The sequence below is a fragment of the Ciona intestinalis genome, unplaced genomic scaffold (assembly GCF_000224145.3).
Source record: "Ciona intestinalis unplaced genomic scaffold, KH HT001073.1, whole genome shotgun sequence".
NCBI lineage: Eukaryota > Metazoa > Chordata > Ascidiacea > Phlebobranchia > Cionidae > Ciona > Ciona intestinalis.
The window spans coordinates 32,795-51,573 of NW_004191394.1; the positions used below are offsets into that span (position 1 = coordinate 32,795).

Sequence of the window (18,779 nt, forward strand, 5' to 3'; positions counted from 1 at the left end):
TTAGTTATGATCCAGTACAAAATGTTTCAGCTCTGTCATGGAAAGTAACATTTTATGGAGTGCACGAATATAGTATTATGCGCTACACATAGCAGCGTAAAAATACTGTTATACTATGCTAGCATCGTAGTAACAGCTACGAAGTATAACTACTGATTTACTATGCTTATAATGTCAACTGAACAAATGTTACTAAAACTTGGCAAACAGATAAAGAGACATACCGTTACCGCATCGCAAACATCTCAAACAGTAAGTTTTAAAACAGGGAAAGAAACCAACTATACAAATATTTACTTTAGTTCTAGAAACACAAACTAGAATGAAAACCACTCATTCGCTCACAATGAGCACAGTCGCGTCATAAGAATGCTCGTTGTTCCCGAACCTTATGCTTTGTGAGGTCACAATAGGTCTGTACTTAGACTATACACGTGTGGTTATAAGTTAGGCCAGCAGAATCAGTGAGTTCAAGTCTTTAAATATGATAATGAAGTGTTAAATTCAACGCAGTAAAATGTCTTCTTGTAGTCAATTTGTGGTAAGTTTGTGGTGTGATTTGTAATGTAAAGGTAAATAGTAACTGAACCCATGAAGCAGGTTATTCGTATTAAGGAATTTAACATGGCGAACGTAGGTTGTGTTTATACCAGTAGCGTAGTGCTTCACATTCCAAAACAAGATATCGTTTCCTGGACATGACAAATGCGAGCCAGTCTAGTAAATAGAAATGTAGTACTAGTTACGAACAAATATCTCTTATTCATGCTCGCATGACGAAGCAACTGCAGTCGTTATAACACCAAACACAGTATTTCGTTGATTACAACTTGTGCACGCGGTGTACATCATTACATATATACCAGCATTTGGCTAGAACTGGATATAACACTTAAGGGGCACGAGGTGTGTGAAACCGAACACTCGTGTTATAACGACTGTTCCCACGTGAGGATAACTAAATTACATTCAATCTTCCATATGCATTAATACGAGTCTTATTCCTAAAATCACATTTAATACAGTTTCCTCTTCAAGTCGCGTTGAACTTGCGGGAAATGAACTTAATGAGAGAACAATCATTACTGACTGACGTCACAATCACTGCCGAGGATCGAGAGTTCGAGTGTCATCGAGTCGTTCTCGCTTCGAGTTGCCCGTATTTCAAGGTTTGTTTACTTTGTACAGTTATACCTTATATGTTTACTTTATAACGTTGATATTTGCTGTAAGGCGTATGTACTTTCTAGCGACATTCCTCTTTGCTTTTTATTCCCTTTTTTGTTTTAATTAGTTTGATTTCACTATTCTAAGATATAACTTAACCTTCATGTTATGCCCTGAAACTTTACATTATGCTGTACGTTTACAACTGTGACCTGGATGCCATGAATCTAAGGCTCTAAGCAAGCGTATGTCGAATTGATTGCCATATAGTTAATATACATGAATCGCCTAATTACACTGTACTTTGGGATATTCGGTTACATATACAGTAGTGTGGGGGAAGATGGGACACTTTTAGCACATAATAGGCAAATACCCTGATGACGTTTTAAACAACTAACAACGGTTTATGGGAGTTCGTATCTTACCCTACCATAATATACGTTTTGCAGGCAATGTTTACATATGATCTTCGTGAAAGCACAGAACGTAAAGTTACTTTACATGGAATCGAAGCCACTTCTTTTGCACAGATCCTTAACTTTGCGTATACAGGTATTAACAACATATTGTGTTAGGTAGCGCGTTATATGCTATAAAGGAAGATGCCTATGTTATAAGTTACTCGACGGTGAGCTTGAGGTGTAGGAATACACCATGTGTGTCTGGTGTATAAGAAGACACCCATGTTATAACTAAACAGTGGACATGAGGTGTATGAATACACCATGTGTGTCTGGTGTATAAGAAGACACCCATGTTATAACTAAACAGTGGGCATGAGGTACATAAATATCTCATGCTGTGTGAATGGCGTAGAAGAAGATATATAACCAACTGTTTATATTCACAGGCACATGCATGCTTTCCAAGCAAAACGCTGCTGATATTTTCGTAGCTTCAGATCTGTTCGGGATTTTGTCTTTAAGAAACGCCGCTGAAAACTTTCTCAAGAAATGCGTGGATTTTTCAAACTGTCTCCAGGTATATAGTGGTTTGGCTTAAGGTGGATAACTTTAGCATATAATATCTCATACTTCCTGATCGCGTTGTAAACAGTCAATACCAATGTCTTATAGTCGTGCGGCTACGGTTAAAAATTCTTTTTATTACTACCAACGTGGACGATAAAATAGAATAAAAACCTGTACCGTCTAACCCTACCCCACTAGATAGAGACCCTATTTAAAACACTCTATCCAATCTCAAAGATGTTTTTAACAGATCCTTCGTCTATCGTCCATGTATTCCTGCCCAGAAGTAACGAAAATCGCAAAAGAATTTGCGCGTCAAAACTTCATTGACGTCACTCAACAGGTTCGCCCTTGTTTTGACACATTTTATAGGTCTCATCTGTCCGCATCACACGTTTCTTCCAATTACATCACAATTTGCTTTTTAACTAACTGCAACGCAATATAACTTGTGGTGCGGGTTTAGCAGTCACGACTTTATTTGACACTTTTTACTTAGTTTCTAATCATTGCGTGTTTTCGCTTATTTTTGTTAATTTCTTTATCTTCGCTGTTTTAATTAATTTGATCTTTGCCATCGTATTTGAAGAGATTAAAAATATATTGATGTTTGGTTTCTCAACTTTTCGATTCACGATTTCGTAAAACTTTTCAACAGAACGAATTTCTTCAGCTCACCATTGATGACGTCATTGATTACCTCAACGATGACGACATCAACGTTGCTAGAGAGGATTTGGTTTTTGACGCAGCTATTCGGTGGTTACGTCATCAACCTAACCCGACGAATCTTACGCAACGAGTGTTGGGTAAGATGTTACTTTGTGACGTAACAAGAGATAGTTACAAAATATAACAATGAATGTTGTTCTAGAATCAGTTCGTCTCCCGTTTGTTCGACCCGAATATCTAAAGATTCAATCAACAATGGAAGTATTGTTAAATGACAATGCACAATGCTTACAAAAGGTAAATCCTAATGGCTGTCTTTAATAAAGGGGTCTTGGTTTCGAATCCGAGCCAGGGTTGGAAGGGTTGCAAGTTGATCCAATATTTATTTAATAATTTAAACCATACAGATATCAGAGGCAATATCATATCACCATTCTGATTCAAACTGTGGAACTTTTTTAAACAAACAAAGAAAACCAAGGAAAAGGACAAGCAGAGAAGTAAGAGATGCAACCAATATTTGTTTCAGTTTATATTTTACTCTTTATAATGTATGAGCACGTCTATTATAGACATATTGCTTAAAGGGAGTTAGTATCGGGTATTGCTAAGTATAGTTTGTACTTAAGCTGCATGTTTACTAATCTTTGGGTATTACGTTTTTAAGTTCCTAGACTCACCTACACATTTAAACCAATCAGTTAATTTTTTTAAAATATTGTTATATTGAAATTGTTTTAACGTTTAACAACATTATTTTACAAGATTTTTTTCAATAGTTTTTTAATTTTTAACAAGTTAATACAGTTTTGTTAATGCTAAGGTTGTGATGGTGTTTGGTGGGGAAACAAGGGCTGGTTCAACACATGAAGCATCTAATGATGTTAGCTACTACGATCCAATGACATCAAGATGGGACAGCATCTCCATACTACCTGGGGCTGTCAGTGCGGAAGCATTCAGTGTTGTCTCACTCGGATATGAGATTTATTTAACAGGTGCGTTGTGGTGGTGGCAGGAAAGTGCTTCTATAGATGATGTATTGATAGTTGTTAACAACAACAATTACTATTTTACTGACTGTCTAGCGCCACCGTCTGACTGGCTTATTTATTGCCTTTCTCCTGTCTTCGTTATGCGAACGCCGTTTCTCTAGTCTGCGTTTCAGTATAGGTTCTTGCATGGTTCTGTTAGCATCGCAATTTAGCGTAACTGTTTAAGATTTAGTTATTATGTGTTCAGCTATTAACAATATTCTATTTGAATAAGCGACTGAACATAACTGTTTTTTAATCTCTCTCTCTGGCTCTCTGTTTCTGTGGATCTCTTTGGCTCTATCTGGTTGCTGTGGCTGTTATTTTTGGTTATTGTTGGAATCTGGCTATCGTTTATGATTTGCGTTATCGTCAATACATCTGTATATATTCATCAAGTGGAGAGCATTAATTAAGTTATAGACATCAGTCGCTTATTTCTTATACGGCTAAAACTGCAGCCGCGTTCGAGCTAAACCCTAGCTCCTACAATAGTATAGAGCATATATATATATAAAGCTTTGAATGTGTACAGTATTATTCTTGAGTACATCTCTAAGAGACGTATTGTATTTCTAACACATAAAATAATAAAAAAAATCATTTAATTTTCAAGCAATATTATTGTTCATCGTTTAACTTGTAGGATAATGGGCCAACTATGGCCGCATCGTTGGCCCTGGCTCCCATTGGTGTGACTCGCAGTAAGAACTCTTCCATATAAAATCTTTACTATACTTACAAAGTTTTGATTCCATTTTCAATCAAGGTGGAACAGTGAACGGCAAGGCAACGAATAAAGTCACTGTGTTTTACACTTATCTTAATAAATGGGTAAAGTTGTCCAACATGTTGGTACCAAGGTATCACCATACATGTACAGCTATTGGAGACATGATTTATGCTGTAGGTGAGTATCATGTATATTATGACTTTGAATGCTGAAGTAAAATTGTTATGATGGTTTTTCAAATGCCAGAAAACATTTGACCCCTTTTAAGGTTTCTACCTGAAATTAAGCTTTATGAATCTTGGTGTAAACTGCCTTGAAGCTACTGGAATGCTGTTCTGGTGAACTTAAAAGTATTTAATTATCTTCTGGTAATGCATTCAAGTGGCACCAACTAAAATGCACCTCCGGTTTCAAGATTCATTTAGGACAACGTCTGGTGCATTATTGCCCAAACTACTTTGATCCGAGGTTCAGTTTATATTGATTAAATTATAAGTTTCCGTATAGAAACAAATAAACTTTGAACAGACAAGCTTAATTATATTCCTAACATTGCTATTCTCTGGGGAAACAATTCAATTTAACTTAACTCCATTAAATCTAAACAAAGATACCCGTTTATACTTCACTCTTACCAAAAAAATAGAAACATATTCTGTTTTAATACAGACTAAAACAGGTAACAGTGTAATGTGAATTAAATCTATACAAACATATAGTAGGGTGGGGGAAGACGGGACACCTTTGACACATAATATCCAAGTATCCTGATTGTGTTTTAAACAATTAACAACGGTCTATGGGAATCGCGAAGATACGGTTTCTTAATAAAATTTTTGAACTGTTTAGTAAATTGAAAAAGAAAATAAATTGAAAGGTGTCCCATCTTATCCCACCCTACTATACTCATTTATGCTTCCAAGTATTACCAAAGTAAATTAGAATTGCAATACATTGTGTTTCATTCAGGTGGAACGAATGGGAGTCGTTGTCTTGATGACGTAGAAAGATACAGGAGTGACGTAGATAAATGGGAAAAGATAGAAAAGCTCGTGCACGCCATCAAGTGTCCAGCCGTTGCCACGCACAAGGAGAAGTTGTATGTGTTTGGGGGATTCACCGATAGTTACGTCATAAGCCAGTCGATACAGGTTGCTATTTATTGATAATGGTGGAATATAATGTATAGTAGGGTGGGGGAAGACGGGACACCTTTTCATTCAATTTTCAAATCTCATTTGGTAGTAAACAAAACATTTTCAAAGAATTTTAAAACCGCATCCACACGACTCCATAGACCGTTGTTAATTGTTTAAAACACGATCAGGATATTGAGATATTGTGTCTAAAGTCCCATCTTCCCCCACGCTACGATACATCTGGTGTATATTTATACATATCTAGCACTCATAGATTTGAATGATTCTCATTACGTCATAACTAAATACATGGCAAACAAAATATATAGTCTTTTTTTCCAAAAAGATATGACTTATAAGTAATTGACATCATCAGTCTCTTATTCAAATACAACTTGACTCACGCGATTATTTGTTGTATATTTTGTTGAATATTTTGACATGAGTTGTTTATTTTAAAATGTTGTAGATTAATTTCATATTCAATACCAGGTATACACCATCCCTGACAAAACTTGGACGATTATTTCATCCTCGATGATCGATTATACTTGCGCGCACGCTGCTCCAATCAACAGCAAGATATTCTTGTTGGGAGGAGGGTCGAAAATCGTGAAAATTTACGACACGGAAACTGACCAAGTATCGAGAGTGTCAGATATGTTAGAGGTGAGGTTTAATATTCAATGGTGGTTGGGGCGTGGTTTGTAACCAAAGGATACTAGGTTCAAGGCTTGATGCTGCTGCCATTGTGGGCGTATGTGTGCTTAGGCAAGTTACTTCACGGAAATTGCTCCAACCCAGTGGTCAGTAATGGGTTGTCGGAATTGTCAGCCATTAATAAAACAATCACCCACAATGTTACATTAATTTATAAGCAGGCATGCGGTGTATGAAACAAAATAACTGTGTTAATTATCTTTGATTAGGTTAAACAGACCAAACAAGCCAACTCTATGTTGTTTTTGACAGAAAAGAGACAACTGTGGCGTCACTGTTGTTGGTGGTAAAATATTTGTCACTGGAGGCGTCAGTGAGTCATCAGGCCCTTCTTTGATGACGTCAGAATGCTATTGTCCGTTACGTAACAAGTGGGAGAGGATACCGGAAATGCCACGCCCACTGCACAGGTTAATTTTCACAATCGATCGTATAGGTATATGAGGATCAAATGCTACGAAATACGGAATCGTTAAAAATAAGTCCAACTTAGTGTGCAATAAGAGATATAATTTCGCCTAAAATGGCATCAAGTAGACATTGTTTCGGTTACGAAAACCGTCCAACTTTATGAGCACTAGATTCCGACACCCGGAAACTACAGCATTTGCTCATACAAACGTGATAACCAACGCTTGTTACGTCACCAGACATGGTTCGGTGAGCATGCGGATCCCGATATATCAGAGGACGGATCGTGTCTCGCCTCGAACGCCAAGAACAATGACGTCATCAGAAGAAGTGACGTCACCGGGCATAACTTAAATTACCAATCTCTTATGTGTTTGTAATATGATTTTCGTATTTTTTATACAACCATATATATTTTATATTTACCCAAATAAATACACGTATATTTATATATGCTTGGTGTTACCTAAACGATTATACTAGGGGGTAAGATGGGATACTGTTAGCGACTAAATGCGTTATTTTCTAATCGTGCTTTTGTGTCTCTAACAATTAAAAGCGCTCTTATGTAGGTTTGTGCGGAAATGGTTATATAATTCTGTCTTCGTTTACTTCCATGCGAGTAGAGTGAATGAAAAAATATCCCATCTTCCCCCACAAACAAATGTTCGTGATATAGTATTCACGTAGTATTTGGTTAATGGATTTTAAATCGTCGACTTTAGTTTAAAAGCCACTGCACCACGACAAGGTACCGACGAGCAAGCAGTGGAAATGTATTTTTGTATTTTTTTGATTTTTTTTGTGTCGTTGTGTGTTTATGCTACGCTGCCGGGTTAACCACTACTGTCATTCTGCAACAATTCTAATATAACTATATAGGGAAATAAGAGAGAACCTGTAAAAAGAAAGGGAAGTTCTACACCCTAATGTGTGGGGGAATAAAACCATTTACACCTGTGGGAAAATGTGTATTTTTTTAAGCTATGCCCTACTTAAAAGAATAACCCTAAACCCAGCATTGTTGCGCAAAGTTTACATTTTATGGAGAGCCTCTTCGTGGTAAGTCGACAAAAATACGGAGCGTAAAGGGACCGGCGATTAACAAAAATGATACAACACACGAAGTGCAGCTAATCTTACCAACAAAATGTTGGCCCACGCTCGAGAACTCTCCCCTAAACCTTAACGTGTAAGTAATAAATTCACGGTACCGTTCCCAGTACTACAATTTGTACCGTACTGGTGTTGAAGCTTGTGTTCCATCCACTCCTCTTCTTCCTCTCCGTCTGCAGGACCAGGATACATTAATTCCATCTTTCCTTCTTTCTTCGTCTGTTTGAAAACAAGTGTTAATAATTTGTTAGCACACTCATAATAAACCCTTCATTGCCACATCAGGCCAAAGGCGGACACTTTCTATATAACTGCTCGGAATAAAACAGTTGTAAGACGAATATGTGAACCGATTCCTCACCTTAATATTGATATGATGAGTCTTTACAGTAAGACTCCCTTAGCTTTATGGTAACCTGTTAGGATTATAATATTTAGTTTGAAAGTATGAATAACCTTGCTTTATTCTCGCGCGACCGGAAAACCATGCCCTTATAACACGGGTGATCTGTTTCATACACCTCGTGCCCGCTTACGAGTTACCACAACTTTGTGGGTGATTGTTTTTCTGTATGACTGACAATTTCGACTAGCCTACTGATTAGTGACCACTGGGTTGAAACAAATTAAACCCAAAAAAATTAGAAATAACGAAGTCCTAAACTCACCGTCCACGCTGTTGATAAACCACTAAAGACGTCACTCATCAACACATACTGTTTCCCTTGACCTGGAAAAAACGTTTTGTTTCCTACAAGAAAGTTTAAATAAATCAAAAAACAAAACAATTGAAATTAAAAAAATGCCTAATTGGAAATAAATCGGACAACGTAAGAAATAAAAGCCGCAAACACGACAAACAAAGAATTGGACCGACTTGAAATACAAAGCCACAATAAATCGGAAAACATAAACCTTAACAAAAGTATGGATAAACGAACAAATGACCAACAACACAAACAACAAAAAAAGTTCGATAAACAAAATGCCAACACCGGCCGACAACATGGGCAACCAACCAAACCAACATGAAGAACAACAATAACTGCCAAACTCGGCAATCCACAAAGCACAACAGAATGTGCAAATCAAACCTTGAACAAAACATGAGCCTCCAAAAAGCCCAAGAACCAAACTAGAAATGCAACCATGCGACATCAACACAACATCATACCAACATGACCAACCAACAAGTGAGATGCAAACTTGCAACTGCGCCCTAACACCAAGTTTCGGGCGGGAAGCTCAGAAACAACGATTACTCGTTTTAGTGAAGACTTCACAGAACCTTTTTATGTTTCTTTCCTTCTCTTAGGAGCGAGAGAACATCAGCCTAATGCAAGGAATCGAAGTAATCACGGAATTCGCCAAGTTTTTTATTATGACAAACACGAGCGGTTCTGGAGGATATTTTGCCGTTAGGTATTTAAGTATTTTTACATCCGAAACTTTCCGAAAACAACCGATGCCTTCATTCACATTAGCAATTTAACCCGCCCATACATTATCGTGTTTATATGTATATATACATTAATCTTTTTCGTTAAAAACTTGCAAGTTTTGTAACTAAAATAACTTCTTGTTGTGCCGTTACTTACCAACCTTCCCCCGGGGCGAATTAGTTTTTAACACATCGCTCATACACACCATGCATTAACATAGAAAGTAGCGTCAATGATATACAGTTTAATTAGATCTATTCGAATATGAAGTTCGCAATATACGTCATATGCTGTTACGTATTTATTACGTCATGTATTGCGTCATCGCACCGAAATGAGGTAAGATGAAGATATTTTTACGTTTTAAAACCGGCATACGGTAATTTCCGCTTTATCAGCAAACTAGACCAAGTACCTCACAAACGTATCCGCGGTCCACGACTACAGTATGGTGGAAAATTATTTAAAAGCCAGAGTAATATATCCGTTAATTAGTTAGCAAAAGAATAGATTTTATAGATTACTTTGTAAGAACTCCATTAAACCGTAAGCATCTCAATCCAAAGTTTAGTTGTGTTGTTTTACAATCTAACACGAATACAATATAATATTAAGCCTTATCTTCCAGAAACGATTAAGAGAAATTATCGAGATCAGCGAACGTATGAACTACACTGTTGATCCTGCGACCCTGACCCCTGCTCAAGTAAAACTGTTGTTCAAGGTAAGATCCTTACAACATATATGCTTACGTCATATTCTGTAATGTCAACCCTGTGACGTCATGACACCGTATGATGTCACATTATGACATAAATTCAGTCATAAAGTTTTATGACGTCAATTGGTCTCATGACGTCATATGATGACGTATGTGCAATTTCTAATTGTCCGACAGTTAAACATATAATCGATAAATATATGAATAGTATTACCTCTTTCCAGATGAATTCGTTCTGTCAGTGTGAATGTTGTCGTGAATCGCCAGCGCCACAGTGTGACCGTGAAAATCCAGTTGATCTCGGAGAAAACTTTACTTGTCCGGAAAACTTCTGCACTGGGGAAGCGATGTGTCGTAATTATGATCAAAGCGAATGCGAGAAATCTTGTTTCTGTCAGTAAGTCCCTCATGCTCGCTGTCAAGCTATAACATGGACGTTTTCTTATACACCAGATGCACATGGTGCATTCATACACCTCATACTCACTGTCGAGTAATAACATGGGTGTCTTCTGTACACCAGACACACTTGGTGTATTCATACAGCTCATGCTCACTGTTAAGTTATAACATTGGTGTCTTCTTACATACCAGACACACATGTTGTATTTATACACCTCATGCTCACTGTCGAGTTATAACATGGGTGTCTTCTGTACACCAGATACACATGGTGTATTCATACACCACATGCTCACTGTGGGGTTATAACATGGGTGTTTTCTTATACACCAGACACACTTGGTGTATTCATACAGCTCATGCTCACTGTCGGGTTATAACATGGGTGTCTTCCAATACATCAGACACACATGGCTGGCCTTTTCATACACCTCATTCTAACTGTTGTTTCATGCTCGCAGGCGATGTGGGGGCTCTCTCCCTGATGACGACTACCGTTGCCGTAGCAACGTGACGTACTTAAGCCCAAGTTGCAACTGTAGTTCCCTCACCCACCTTGCCCCATGCGCGAAGGAAGAGTTCGACCCCCACCAAGTAGCTTGGCAATTACAACTCATGCTCACAAGGGAGAGATTACTTGAATGTACCCTGGCATGCTTCTGCGTGTGAGTTGGAACTTTTATGTTACCTTGTACTAACGTTTGTTTCGTCACAAACGCAACGGTGACATGTAGTAGTGTGAGGTAGGATGGGATTTCGTAGGTAACGGAATATTTTCTAACCGTGTTTTTAACAAACGGCGTTTAGGGTTGCCAGGATACAGTTACATTCGTTCGTTCATTCATTCATTCACTTCATTCTGCAAATGTTTTTTGTTTACCACCAAATGGGACGATAACAAAATAAAACCATATTCCATTTTAACCCACCCTATTGTATTACTCTTTTATGCAGAGATTGTGACGTCGCAACCTTGTCACAAGTCATAGAACGGGGGCCACCATTGTCAAACACTTGTGACGGAATAATTGTCATTCCGGATTATTGTAGAGAATGCGCGCCTTGTCCAACAGCCGAATCTCTCCGACTTGCGCAACAGGTACGTATAGAAACTTCAATATTTTAAAACATAAATTCATAAACTGTGAGTCGCGACACACTGTTGCGTTCTAAATTTTACCACAATTATGGCGACGCGCAATAAGTTGCATTTATATGAAATCGGATCTCCTGCACATGATACGATATTTTTCTTTTTCTTATAAAGTAAAGTGGAGAAAGACGGGGAACTTTTGGCACATAATATCCAAGTATCCTAGTCGTGTTTTAAATAAATAACAACGGTCCATGGGCGTCGTGAGAACATGGTTTTATAAACCCTTGATTTTAGTAGTTACTATCAAATAAGAGAGAAAATAAAATGAAAAAGTGTCCCATCTTTCCCCAATCCGACAACTTTGATATAAAATATTTCATGTATCACTAGTTCAAGTCTCTATATAGTTTTAAAATGTGTCGCAACGAAAACGTCTGAGAACTTGTTCTTTTTACACCTGGGTAATGGTCGGGTAAAGGGTTTGTTCTGGGTAAAGGTCGAGAACTGGTAAAGCAGACGTCGTTAATACGTTTTTGTATCACTGGTTGAAGTCTTATATAGTTTTAAAGTGTGACGTCTGAGAAACTGTTCTTTTTACTGTATGTCTTGGGAAAAGGGCGGAGTGAAAGGTGGGGTTAGAAGTAAACAAGTAGTTTTTACACCCCCAGTTACAATGCAAGTTACACGCATTCAAATATTTGCTGCATAAACCTTGCCAATCGAGTACTAAAACTCTAACGTTTTGGTTTTGGCCTACTGCAATACCCTATAGTGTATGCAGATTAACATACTATAGCGTCTTTAGATTCTCCGGTCCTATGTACAAAACACCATTCTCCCGGTCCTATGTACAAAACACCAACAAGTAAAATTATAAAAGTTTAAGTATTCTGTGTCAAGTATAACAAAGTACTTACAATTCACAGCATTTAAACCTCATTCGAATCTCACAAGCAAGCTACAGCAAGAAGTAAACGCCATGGAAAACATTTTGTTTGAACTAATTTAACCAGGGCTGGATTTCAATTGAAACCCACCAGAACGATGTTCTATAATCTAGATGCTCAATAGTGGACGGCGTTCCAGTAGTTACTGGACGGCGTTCCAGTAGTTGCAATATACTTTAAATCCAGATTACATTGAGTTTGATTGCTTTTTTATCTGAATTAACCTGTTGTTTCGGAAGCTCTTGGGTTTTAGAATCCAGTTTTGTTAAATTAATTTTGATTTACGATATTTGGTGAAACTAACTCTGGTATCAACAACCCGTTAACAATGACTTTCGAACGTTTGTGATTGTTTCGCATTCTAGAACTTGATTGTTTTGTATAAGAATGCAAACACAATCAGTTTAATTATGTTGTATTCCTTACATGTCTGCGTAAATACACGACCCGTGCAATGGGGAGTCGGCTTTAGAAGTTTGATATAAAGATTGGATTATTATGGAAAAACAAAACCATCCAAAAAAGTTTCTACAACAATTAGTAAACGTGGTCTTTATGAAACCTTGAAATTATAACAAAGGCTATACGGCTATACAAACTGGCCGTGATTATGTAATAAGTGCTGACATGCACGATGGTAAAGTGTAAAAAACAATGTTTGGTTTGCGGACGAGGTTCCTTCCACAGTAATTGGATCGACGAAAACAGGATAATTAACCCGCTTTATTCGATTACTTTGCGAAATTGCTTTCATGTCGGTGTGCTTGGTTTGTCGTAACTGTGTTTAATATCGAGTTTAGTAAACACGGATACAACGAGAATATTTATTTATCTGGGTACATACTCGTAACAAAAAACGTTGGTTCGACGAAAACAAGGGGATAAAATTTTACTACATCTCAGCAAACAGGATTTCAAATACTGTGTTTGGTTTGTCGTGGTTCTTGTTTAATATCGCGATGAAGTTCCAGTAATTGTTGCACACTACAAAGTCTCAGTCATCCTTAGTGCCAGCGAAGATTCACTTTGTAGCAGCTCGGCTATACTACAACAGCCACACCATAGAGTAGGATATAGCTAGAGTATGACAACCACAACACGCTACAAGGCGGCACATCCCGCTAGATAACTAGCTGACACTTACTGGGGCACGACGAACATTGAGCGTTTTTATAATTTTGCTGGATAATTGTGCTTTATTGCAGGTGAAACATTAAGTATATAGGAAATGTAATGGCAACGTTTGGTGTTTGTATATAAAGTGTTAATACCAAAGCATGGATGCCGAAGATCAAACACAAGTAAGTTCACGGTGTTTGTGACGTACTATGTGTGACGTCATTGCTGGTTTCGTAGGTAGATTTTTGAAGATGTGCCGTTTATTTATCCTCGACAGTCGTTATAACACGGATGTTCTGTTTCATACACTACGTGTATATTACTTTGTGGGTGATTATTTTTTTGAATATTTTTCTTTCGTGGCGGATTTGGACAAGCCATTAGTAACCACTGGTTTGTAGCAATTGCCGTCAAGTGTCTTGCCCAAGGACACATACGCCCACATTGATAGCAGCGTCTAGCCTTGGATTTATTACTTATGGAATAGAGGTGACACCCAAACCCCTATGCCACGGCGCCGGTTTAATAATTCTCTGTCCCGGAACGTTTTTTTAACTGGTCTGTATTTAATAGACCTTACGCGTTGGGTGTGTTCCGACTTATTGCACATGCGCAATAGCACCATCACGATACCGCATTTTCGGATTTTGAATTGATTTCCAGTAGAAAATATTTTATTTCCTTAAAGGCTGGGTATTCCCCTGCACCAGCACTAGTATTAGTTGTATATTTACGAATCAAGTTAGATAATGGTAACCAGTTTTTTATGCCGAAAAGACTGTTTTATTATAATACCCTAATTATTCCACTTGCATGAAGTGGTGGAAAGTTCATTGAATGTTACCTCCGTTTTGGTTGTCTAATATTAATATACAAGTGTGATCTCGTGTGCCCCTTGTGTACCACCATTGAGTGCCCCCTGTGTCGTGTGCCCCATTGGTCGTGGGCCCTCTTTGTGTGCCCTCTTTATGTACCACTCTGCTCCCTTCGCCGCATCTACTATTCCTCGTGTTCCCTCATTCGCTGTATGTCCCCTTTCTGTACCCTTTCATCGTGTGCCCCCATTTCCCGTGTTCCTACTCCGTATGTTCCTTTCGTGGCCCCTTTCTCCGTGTGCCCCCTTGACTGTGTTGCCCTTTCGTTGTGGGTTCCCTTCGTAGCCCTCTTTATCGTGTACCCCTTTGGTGTGTCCCTCTTCGTTATGTGGCCCATTCGTGCGCGGCTTCGTGTGCCCGCTTTGTTGTGCGCCCCCGTAGTGCGTCCCCACACATGCTTCTGCGTGTGCCCTAGTGTGTGTCTCTACGTGTGTAGCCTGTCTGTTTCCCAGTGCGTGTGTGGCCTTTTTGTGTGGTTGGCCCATGACTCGGGGTTCTCCGGTGCGCTGACTATTTGATAAATAATCCTTGGCGTTGGTGTTAATACTTTGGAATATATAAGGGTCGTAGAAAAAGAGATGGAAATCCGAGAACATCCAGGTTGGTGAAGATTACTCGATTTTCTGCAACCAGCAGTGATGTGTTAGAGGGAAGCAACGAAGGCGGAATAAATGAACAAAGAGGTTTACAGAGACAAGTGAGTGAATAAGATATTTGTATCCGCTGCGTTTCGTAGAATAGTTAACAATGACTCCATGGAATACTCCACATGGTGTGCACCAGTACTGGTATAAGATTTTGATGTTTCGTTAGTATGCTCCCTTAATAGACACTATTCCACGTAGTTTCCCCTTGTAGGAAAACGATAAGCAGCATGAATACAATATGATAGGCAACATGGAATGTTATGGGTGTAAGTACTAATGACGATTACTTAACAACAGTTTTAAATTGGTATTGTAAAGTTTAGTTTTGTCTACTGTCCGCAAACCAAGTTTAAAATTTAATTTCAGTTGCCTTTTAACATATACTACTAATATATCAAGACATATTTTAAAGCAATAGTGAAGTATACAATATATTCTAACTTAATTATTCCACCCAGCATGAAGTAGTGGAAAGCTCTCATGAAGCTCTTCCATCAAGCAACGATGACACCAGCCATCCTTCAATAAGTGAACCTCAACCTACTGTTTCTTCACAAGATGTGACCATACCTGCTCCTAACTCCACTCAGGTGAATTACAATCTTCATTCATTGGATGTTAACTCTGTTTTGGTTGTCTATCATTATATAAGTGTGATCTTGTGAACTTTGCTGTTGCTTAGCTTCACTAAACAAGTTGCATTCTTCTGCTTAAGGTTAGCCCAGTCTCTCTCCCCCCTGCAACAAATGATCAGCAGCGACCTGTGACGATAAACAACCCAGAAGATGTTCATTTTCACCAGCAAACACAAAATGAACTTCATCTTCACCAGCAAACACATAATTTGCATTACCACCACCACCACTATCATCAGCAAACAGTGCAAAACATTTCACAGAATGTAAACATGCAACAGCATCCGCAACAACAGAATTTACAACAACAACAGATGCTGTCATACCAACAACAACAACAACATCAGCAACCACAACATGAGCCACAATATGTACAAGAACAACAACAACAACCAATCAACCCAAATGAAGTTGACCATCCCCCATCCACAACTGTTAATGCTCAAGCTTGTGGTGAGTTATGTAACATAAGGTGAACACACTTTATGTTTTAACCAATTATTGGAAAAACACAACTCACCTGTCTTGTCATCTTTGATGCTACAACACATTGGTTTTTATTGTAAAGAATAATGTTGTCAGAAATGCATTTGTTTTATTGACGTGTATTTGCATTGAAAAATCTTTTTAATTTGAATTAAACATTTATTTTAACAGTAGAAATACCTTGTAGTTTAAACCTTCATTATTAAGTGGTGCCTCACTTAACCAAAGTTTTGTTGTTTCTGCAGTTGACAAATTTAAAGTGCAGTCACGAAAAAATACAGATGAAGTTCGTGGAGAAGCCCTCTTGCCAGCTGGAGTTTTAGTTCCAGGTCGTATCACCAAGCCTGTTCCACTCCTAATAACCCTGGTCCGACAAATATTAGATGATGAATGGAAGCTACATAGAAACCAACGTGAGGACTTGCAACGTATGTACACACCAGAAGGTTCTATACAGATTGAGGAACTGTTTGATGTCGCAAAACAAGTGGCAAAACAAGAAGCAGATAAGAAGTGTAATACACCTGAAGCAAAGGCCAAGCATGTATTAAAGTACGGCAACATTGTTTGTGTAGTTGGACTACCTGGGGTTGGTAAGAGCACTCTTTTAAAGATGCTGATCAACTGTATTGATGTAGATAAATCAGTCAAACCAGATACACAGTTTTTGTTACATGTCTCACTGAAGAATTTTAACCCAAAGAAGAAAGTTTCTCTGTTGGAATTTCTTTTATATGGCAATTTGAGTGAGTGGAATCATTCTGATGAAGAGAACAAAGCTTTGGTTCATTTCCTGTACAACAATCCAAATGTTGTTATTTTAATTGATGGATGGGATGAACTGTATACAAAACAAGCCAACAAAAAGCTCCATGCATGTCAACTAGATAGCAAGCAAATCCCAGAGGTCTTTGTCAAGAACTTGTTGATGGGCAATCTTCTACCTTATGCTGCGAAAGTTATTACATCAAGACCAGGTCAGTTTTACGAGCTTCACCCTGATTATCGACAAGGTTTGGTTTCTGAGGTGCGTGGTATTGGTAAACCTGCAAAAAAAGATCTTACTAAACAGATCTGTGGTGAAGCCGGTCTTGAAAATGTGGAGAAGCTATTGGCAGAACGTCCAAACTTGGATGCTTTGTGTTCAATTCCAGTCCATTGTATTCAGATTGTGGCTTGTCTCCATTCAAGCGTGTCATTGGGTCGGGAGATCAACTCAATGACTGATGTGTTCATTCATACCCTTACCAACTACAAAGCTTCAGATCACGTAAGAACAAATATGTCAGAACGGGCAATTGGACAAGAATTGGTTAAACTTGCTCACCTTGCATACAAAGGGCTTGCTGAAAGAAAGCTGGTGTTTCAGCAATCCGACTTTGAAGAAGTGGGAATCAACGAACAAACTGTCGATATGTTCCTGCACACCTATGTTGAGAAGTCCCATCATTTAAAAATGAGAATCTTGGAAGGAAAGAAACGAAGTTTCTTCACCCATCTCACCTGGCACGAGTTTTTTGCAGCAGTGCATCTAATATTGTTCATTGCACAAGAAGAATTCCGAAGATGTATGGACACTTTTAAAGATCCCCATTGGGTTGTAGTCACCAGATTTTTATTTGGTATTTGTAACTCCACTTCATATGAAGACCTGAAAGTGATTTTCCCATCTTGGATGATTAAAGATTACAAAGAGAAGAAGAATATTCTTAAGTCTTTAATTACACTTGAAGATCGAGATGATATAAGTGAAGATGTGATCAGATTGTCAGGTTGGGTGCATGAAGCCAACGATTCAGAAATATCACAAAAGTTTCAAGAGTGCATGCCACAGCTTATTAAGATGAGGGCTCCCAGTTATCCCACAGAAGCCTCTGATGTTGTGTTCGCATTCAACACCTTCACAACTCCTCACAACCTGAACCTCACTATGCTTAGTTCAGATAATTCTTCAGCTGAAACTTTGCTTCGAGGATTGCATGGAAGTCAAACATAAGGTAAAATTGAAAACTTGTTTTATTGAATACAGTATAGGTGATGTAACATTAGTAGGTTTACTAGGTTAGGTGGTGAAATCCCATTATGTTCGTATCGTAAATCATCAAGCGATGATGATGGGAGACTTATGCACATGATGCCCAATATTTCTATTTACTAAATAGATGCAGGTTTGGTGATGACCACGAATTAGTAGTATCATTTGCTTCAATGAATGACAACAATTTAAAAAATGATATGAATGAAACACACAAGGAGTTATTTAACTATTGCGCACAACAGGTGTGAATTTTACAAATTCACAAACACACAGGGTAAGACGAGACAGTTTAAACTCATTGTTAAAATGGATTATTAATAATATTATAAAGACATCGTAAATACCACGAAATAATATTAAACGCTTCAAAAATCAAGTTTAAGAGTATTGTGTATTGCAACACAC

At 38.1% G+C, this 18,779-nt stretch overlaps 3 protein-coding genes and 1 long non-coding RNA gene across 5 annotated transcripts; 3 read left to right on the forward strand and 1 right to left on the reverse strand.

The window, feature by feature from the left end:
* The first annotated feature begins 46 nt into the window (after positions 1-46).
* On the forward strand, positions 47-7,301 carry LOC100182185 (kelch-like protein 24). 2 transcript variants are annotated; one of them, XM_002121302.3, is made up of 14 exons: positions 47-541; positions 1,026-1,169; positions 1,620-1,722; positions 2,021-2,151; positions 2,392-2,484; positions 2,800-2,950; positions 3,016-3,110; positions 3,221-3,313; positions 3,637-3,811; positions 4,617-4,757; positions 5,550-5,731; positions 6,212-6,388; positions 6,692-6,849; positions 7,090-7,301. In XM_002121302.3, exons 1-14 carry the CDS (start codon positions 518-520, stop codon positions 7,202-7,204), a joined length of 1,782 nt encoding a protein of 593 aa, XP_002121338.1. In that variant the 5' UTR covers positions 47-517; the 3' UTR covers positions 7,205-7,301. The 2 variants fall into 2 exon arrangements, with proteins under 2 accessions (XP_002121338.1, XP_026695732.1); XM_026839931.1 differs by having other exon boundaries at positions 1,039-1,169.
* A 106-nt stretch (positions 7,302-7,407) lies between these two features.
* LOC113475600 lies at positions 7,408-9,180 on the reverse strand. The gene is made up of 3 exons (XR_003397351.1): positions 8,635-9,180; positions 8,328-8,382; positions 7,408-8,185 (listed from the first exon to the last, which is right to left on the reverse strand). It is a non-coding gene; the product is annotated as an uncharacterized LOC113475600 (long non-coding RNA).
* Positions 9,181-9,596: 416 nt separating this feature from the next.
* On the forward strand, positions 9,597-12,674 carry LOC108950841. The gene is made up of 6 exons (XM_018816967.2): positions 9,597-9,747; positions 10,037-10,132; positions 10,354-10,526; positions 10,993-11,196; positions 11,486-11,630; positions 12,554-12,674. Exons 1-6 carry the CDS (start codon positions 9,673-9,675, stop codon positions 12,599-12,601), a joined length of 741 nt encoding a protein of 246 aa, XP_018672512.1. The 5' UTR covers positions 9,597-9,672; the 3' UTR covers positions 12,602-12,674.
* Positions 12,675-13,786: 1,112 nt separating this feature from the next.
* On the forward strand, positions 13,787-18,332 carry LOC108950838 (NACHT, LRR and PYD domains-containing protein 14-like). The gene is made up of 5 exons (XM_026839933.1): positions 13,787-13,875; positions 15,674-15,805; positions 15,931-16,159; positions 16,229-16,303; positions 16,582-18,332. The coding sequence occupies exons 1-5, from the start codon at positions 13,852-13,854 to the stop codon at positions 18,330-18,332; spliced, it is 2,211 nt and encodes a 736-aa protein (XP_026695734.1). The 5' UTR covers positions 13,787-13,851.
* The last annotated feature ends 447 nt before the right edge of the window (positions 18,333-18,779 follow it).